Genomic DNA, 6,426 nt, shown 5'->3' on the forward strand with positions numbered 1-6,426 from the left:
GCTGGGCTCCGCTTCGTCCACAGTGAAAGCCGATCCGGCGATCCAAAGCGTGAAGTTGATGTGTTTCCTCAGCGACCAGCACGGATCAGCTCCAGGCATGATGAAGCAGATATCGTCCTCTTTTGGAAGACCAAACAAAGTAGTTTCACTTTCACAACAAAGCACACAGCGTCTTCACGACATGGTGGCGGAGGCAACAACAATACTACAGCGAGAATAAATGTTACGCCTTCTTTCTTTGCGTGAACATTTGGGCGGCGTTATGCAAATCTTCCCACATAGTGAGGTAGACATGTGGGGGCGTGTTAGAACGAGCCGTTTTAGGTAGGCGTGGTTGACTCTTAACTTTTATAAAGAATATCTCTTTAGATTTGAGACTTTAGTCTTTGCAACTTTACAGATCTTCTTTATGCACCAAGAGCTTGTAACACTCCAAAGAGAAAGGAAAAATTTAAATCGCATCATATGACCCCTTTAAAAAACAAATAAGCAAGTCCAGCCCAGGTGACATAAAATAACACAAAAGTAATGTAATGCATTACTTGTTATAAAAAGTAAGTAACGTGACTAGTTTCATTTTTTTAGAGTAATACAACATTGTAATGCATTACTTTTTAAAACTTTATACTATACTAACTGAAGACTATATATATTTTTTTTTATATTGATATACTATATTAACTATATTGATATTCTTCAAGCATTCTGGTTAGTTTTCTGTTTTTTTTTTTTATTGAATTTTATAATTTATGTACTTCGGCTATTCACATTATGCAGGTGTTGTGTAACGTGACTTTTTATCTCACAGTTCTGACTATTTTTCTCAGAATTGTGTGATATGTAATAAAGTCTGATGAAGAGCACTTAAGCTCGAAACGTCACCTGTGGTGAGAACATAATTAAATACTTTTCTATCTCTGGAGCTGTGGTGTGCCTACTTTGATGTTTTCGTTCTTATGTAATAAAGTTGCAATTGCGAGACAAGTCAGAATTACGAGATATAAACTTGCAATTGTCAGAAAAAAAATGTCAGAATTGTGATATTTAAACTCGTAACACTGACAAAAAAAGTCAAAATTGTGAGCTCTAAATTAGCAATTGTAAGAAAATAGTCTTGAGTTTATATCTCAAAATTTTGAGAAAAGAAGTCAGAACTGCAAGAAAAAATTCAGAATTGTGAGATATAAACTTGTATGAATACACAGTATGAATGTTAACTCTGCTCTGATATATTGGATCAAAGATTTTCTCACAGATCGACCACAGAGAGTTTTCATGAATGGTGTACTTTCAAATGAATTGATCTTAAATACAGGGGCACCACAAGGTTTGTGTGTTGTCACCACTTTTATTTTCAGTATATACCAATGAGTTACAAATTAAGAGTAATACAGCTGGTCTGTTTAAGTATGCAGATGATATGGTTTTGGTGCAACTGTGTTCTGAAAACCCATTACTGAGTGAGCAAAATTATTTTCAAAATGTGGCTGTTCTTGAGGATTGGTGTAAATTGAGTGCTCTGTATATACTGTACTGTAAATGTAAAGAAGACAAAGGAATTGATCTTCAGTTGCAATTCTGGCAAACATGTGTTAAAGGAACTAAAGAGCAGGTTGTTGAGATTGTGGAAAGTTTTAAATATCTGGGAATATACCTGGATACAAGTTTTACTTTTGCTGAAACTGTGGACAATATTTTAAAGAAAGCAAGCCAAAGGTTGTTCCTCATGCGGAAACTGAAGAGTTTTGATGTTAGCCAATCTGTTTTAGAAATGGTATATAAAAGTAATGTCGAGAGTATTTTACAATTTAATATTACAGCCTGGTATGGTAATTTAGGAGCGAGGAGTAAAAAAAGGTGGAAAGGATAGTACGAATGGCAGGGAGGTCGCCAGCAAATGCAGCTTGAGGAACTTTACTTGTTGGCAACATATAGGAAAGCATCAAGTGTTGTATCTGACTTTACACACCCACTTCACTCTGAATTTGTAATGCTCCCATCTGGAAGGAGGTATAATATCCCCAAATATCTTAGGATGGTTTATAAGCATTACTTTGTACCAGTAGCAGTTAGAATGTTATATGAAAGGTAGGCAACTCTTTGTGGAACTTTTATTAATTTTTTTGTGTTATGTGTGTTCTTTTGTATCATGTGTGCAATTGTGTTGCATGAGAAGCCAAAGGCAAATGTCCACAGTGGTGGACAATAAAGTTTAAACTAACTGACTAACTAAACTTGCAATTCTGAGAAATAAAGTTGAGAAAAGTCAGAGTTGTTAGATATAAACTCACAATTGTAAGAAAATAGTCAGTCTTTAGTTTATATGTCCAAATTTGGAGTTAAGAAGTCAGAATTGCGAGAAAAAAGTCAGAACTGTGAGATATAAACTCACAATTGTGAGAAGAAAAAAAAAGAAAAGTCACAATTACCGGTTTTAATTTTTATTCAGTGGTGGAAGCGGGCTTCCATAGATACATTTAATAGAAAAAATTTAAAATTGCCATTGCAAAGGTTAAAAAAAATGTCCCTGGAAATCAATTCCAGGGGTTAAATATTGCCCTTTAATGGAAACATTTCTTGTGCACATGACCAAACTTGCCTGAAACTTTAACTTTGTTTCTTTTTTTCTAAACCAAACTGGTAATGCTTTCTCCTCTCGTTCCTCAGGACTCTGCGAAGGTGAGGCTTTGGTCTGACTCCACCGCGTCCTTCGACACACAGCAGAACTCGGCTCGCACGTTTGCCGTGGCGTCGCTACCCATCTGGATTTGTATGTTTCTCAGCTTCTTGCTCAGCTGTGATCAGTAAACAGACTCAAGACTTTCGGGACATCTATTCTGACGGGCCTGTGATTTTGGACAAACTGGAACGTATTCAACTCCAAAGCTGGAGAAACTGTCCACACTGGCCTCATTTCTCTAACATTGAAGTCATTGTGTCATCTCTGTTTCTGTGGAAGCGCCAGTAAAACCTACAGAATATGAATTTGCCAGGCACTTTTCTAGAAATGAATGTGGTTAGTCAAACACAAAGGCCAGTGGGAAAAAACCTACCTGTACATATGTACATAGCGTCACACAGAGTCAATATGAAACTGTGCCGTTCATTGAGAGTTTCAGTGTAAAATCATATTTTTGTGGGGTGGGGAGCCAATTCAAAAGACTAAGAGTTTCTAAAGCCCAAATAACCTTCTAGCACTCCAAAATCAATTCCTGATTAAATGTGGAGAGAAATTAAGCTTTTTCTTTTTTCTTTTATAGTTCCTCATGCATCAGTTCAACCATTTGGAGATCCCCTTGAGGAAAACGGAGATTTAATATCATTCTATTCAACATGACTGAAGAGAAGACAAAGGCTATTTCTGATCAATAATAGAATGCTTTGGGTGGAAGTAAACAGTACTCTTCCCAAAGCTCATAATGTGCTATTGGGACATAAGCTACTTCAACTAACCGATCTTGGAGACTCAACATTGTTGTGGCATCGCCACAGCTGATTTCCTGCCCAGTACTGTGTCTTTATGTATAATACGGTGTGTTTATGAAGAGTCCTGGTGTTTATGATCATGAATATGAGGGCTGGTGTTGTGGGAATAAGGTAGGAGAGGTGTTTCCGAGGGCTCGCTCTCCAGCCGCTGCTAAGAAAGCCCGTGGTATTTCTAAAGGAAGGCTGGGAATCTCATTATGGAACATTCTTCGGTTCATCATATGGCACTAATAAAAGATGCTGGTTCATTTAAAGCCTGTTGCTGTTCTTTATAACTCAGAAACTTTAAACAAACTGGCACAAAAATGTGGAAAAGTTAGTCAGGTGAAACTCCACATGGTGTGTGTCTTTGTCAAAAACATGCTTGGGGCCAAAAGTGTGGAGAAATGTTTTTTTTTTTATAGAGAGAAGAGAAGCTGTAGAGATTCCTCGTCCGACACAGAGATAGTTTATGGCCAGGTAAATCAAGTGAACTGTGGCAGGGGAATTATTTGGATCTCAGGAAGGGAAGAACATTTTGTCAAAACTTGACCGTGCTAAAGCCATTCATTCCACAAAGATATATTTTGGAGAACTCTTATTACTTTTTTTTTTTTTTGTATTGGTCTACAAAAAAGTATGTATGCTACCCACATCTGATATGATATTTGACAGATGTATAGGCCTATATAAAGTTCAAAATAATCAAACTTAAAAATACAACTAATTAAATTAAAATGTATAATAATTAAATAATTTAAACACACACACACACACACACATATATTAGTAAAAATGTAATATAATAATATTCAAAAATGAAAAAAGTCCTAATAAATAAATGTTTAATATAAACAGTTATTCTTTAAAAATAACTAATAATAATAATAATAATAAAAAAGTGTTATTAACATAAGACGCATAACCTAAAAAAAATGTGTTTGAAATCAATGCTGGAGATGCAGTCTGGCAATAAGGGTGACGAGCAACACCGCCACATTGCAGTTTTGTTGAATTTGTATGATTCATGTAGGACTAAAGTGAGAGAATTAATTAAAAGATTGCATTTATTTACAGTGTAAAGCTTTAAGTCTTTTTCTGAGTACATTAGGTACCATCTAAACCCATAAAGAGGATAACTAGTGATTTTCTTGAGCTATTACAATGTCAGTTCATGTCTTGTTGGTTTTGGTCTATATATATATATATATATACAGGGAATGATAAGATGAGTGATGTTCTGAAGTGGATTTTGAGTGAAATAACTCTGAAACTCAGTCAGACGCTTTCATCATGGTCTGTTACCCAATTACGTAGGATATCAAGATGCTGCAGCCCGTCTTGGCCCTGTGCCCAGTTATAATGCAGCTTTTCCATTCCAATCCTATTTAACACATTTTATTGATTAGATCCCAGACACAGATATGGATTTCTTAAATAAAAAGGCCCATATTCAAGCAAAACATTTGTTTTTTTCCTTTCCTTTTAATTTCCTTTTTCCCTATGTTCCAGTTCATTACAAATTAGTCTTCATTTGTTCATTCATTCACTTGTTCGTTCGTATATTTAGCCGAACGAAAAGCAAACAAGTACACATCACAGTCTAAAAAGTGCACATAGTAACACAAATCGTTTTAAATGTTTTATGTGATGTACATACAGGTTGGCCGCGTTCATTTGCTTTAGCTGACATTTGCAAACCCGCTGCAACAAGCACATCGCATTTTGGACTGGTTGCAAAATATTTACACTAAGCCCATATAATCATGGTGCTGGGGGAAAATCAATTAAATCTATTTGCTGAGGCGTGTTAAAAGGAGTTAATTTAAAAAAAAAGAGCTAGAGGCCCCATCCCGAAAGGGCAGAGTGCTATAATACAGCAGAGCACCTTTCCAGCCCTCATCCATCCATTTTCAATCCCAGACTGTTCATTGATCCACCCGAGTGTAGATCCACATCATCACACAGCGATCCATCTCAATACACCACCGACATCTTCATCAGAGCTAATGGTTGGATGCATCTATCTGAATATGTGCTGAAATGATGTAATCCAGAAAGCGATCCAGTGAGAAATCTGGGACGCTATTTTTTTTATTCCGAATAAACTCTGACATTACGGGTGTGTGTGGCTTCTGTGAAATACAGCAAAGAGCCTAATGTCATTTCACAGCTTTTTAAATGAGCTTATATGACTTTCCATAGGTGTGTGTGAAATTCAGCTCTGCATATTTAAACATACATGCTGCAATTTGTTCCCTTTCCACTCTGCTTTAAATAGAAATAGGCTCAGTGATGACAGAGGGTGACAGGTTGTACCACTGACATTTATTCGCTTAAAAAACGTGTAAATCCCAGTAGCCTTTACCGTTTAAATCCATATTTTTCTTCACAGAGTGCAATGTGGGTACTTATGCAGTGTGGCTGCACCTGTTTCATTCATCTCACAGTGAGGATGTCAACAATACAGGTGCATCTCAATAAATTAGAATGTTGTGGAAAAGTTCATTTATTTCAGTAATTCAACTCAAATTGTGAAACTCGTGTATTAAATAAATTCAATGCACACAGACTGAAGTAGTTTAAGTCTTTGGTTCTTTTAATTGTGATGATTTTGGCTCACATTTACAAAAACCCACCAATTCACTATCTCAACAAATTAGAATATGGTGACATGCCAATCAGCTACTCAACTCAAAACACCTGCAAAGGTTTCCTGAGCCTTCAAAATGGTCTCTCAGTTTGGTTCACTAGGCTACACAATCATAGGGAAGAATGCTGATCTGACAGTTGTCCAGAAGACAATCATTGACACCCTTCACAAGGAGGGTAAGCCACAAACATTCATTGCCAAAGAAGCTGGCTGTTCACAGAGTGCTGTATCCAAGCATGTAAACAGAAAGTTGAGTGGAAGGAAAAAGTCTGGAAGAAAAAGATGCACAACCAACCGAGAGAACCGCA

At 36.5% G+C, this 6,426-nt stretch overlaps 1 protein-coding gene across 1 annotated transcript in view; it reads left to right on the forward strand.

Annotated features, from left to right (window-relative positions):
• LOC107676775 (GDNF family receptor alpha-4-like) overlaps positions 1-3,668 on the forward strand; it is a 22,322-nt gene extending 18,654 nt beyond the window's left edge. Inside the window, exon 7 of the mRNA XM_016471456.1 lies at positions 2,668-3,668. Within this exon, the coding sequence (XP_016326942.1) occupies positions 2,668-2,808 (141 nt within the window). The 3' untranslated portion in view covers positions 2,809-3,668. The remainder of the gene's footprint in view (positions 1-2,667) is intronic.
• Positions 3,669-6,426: the final 2,758 nt, after the last annotated feature.

This window comes from Sinocyclocheilus anshuiensis, unplaced genomic scaffold (assembly GCF_001515605.1).
Source record: "Sinocyclocheilus anshuiensis isolate Anshui unplaced genomic scaffold, SAMN03320099.WGS_v1.1 scaffold84, whole genome shotgun sequence".
In the NCBI taxonomy this organism is placed as follows: Eukaryota; Metazoa; Chordata; class Actinopteri; order Cypriniformes; family Cyprinidae; genus Sinocyclocheilus; species Sinocyclocheilus anshuiensis.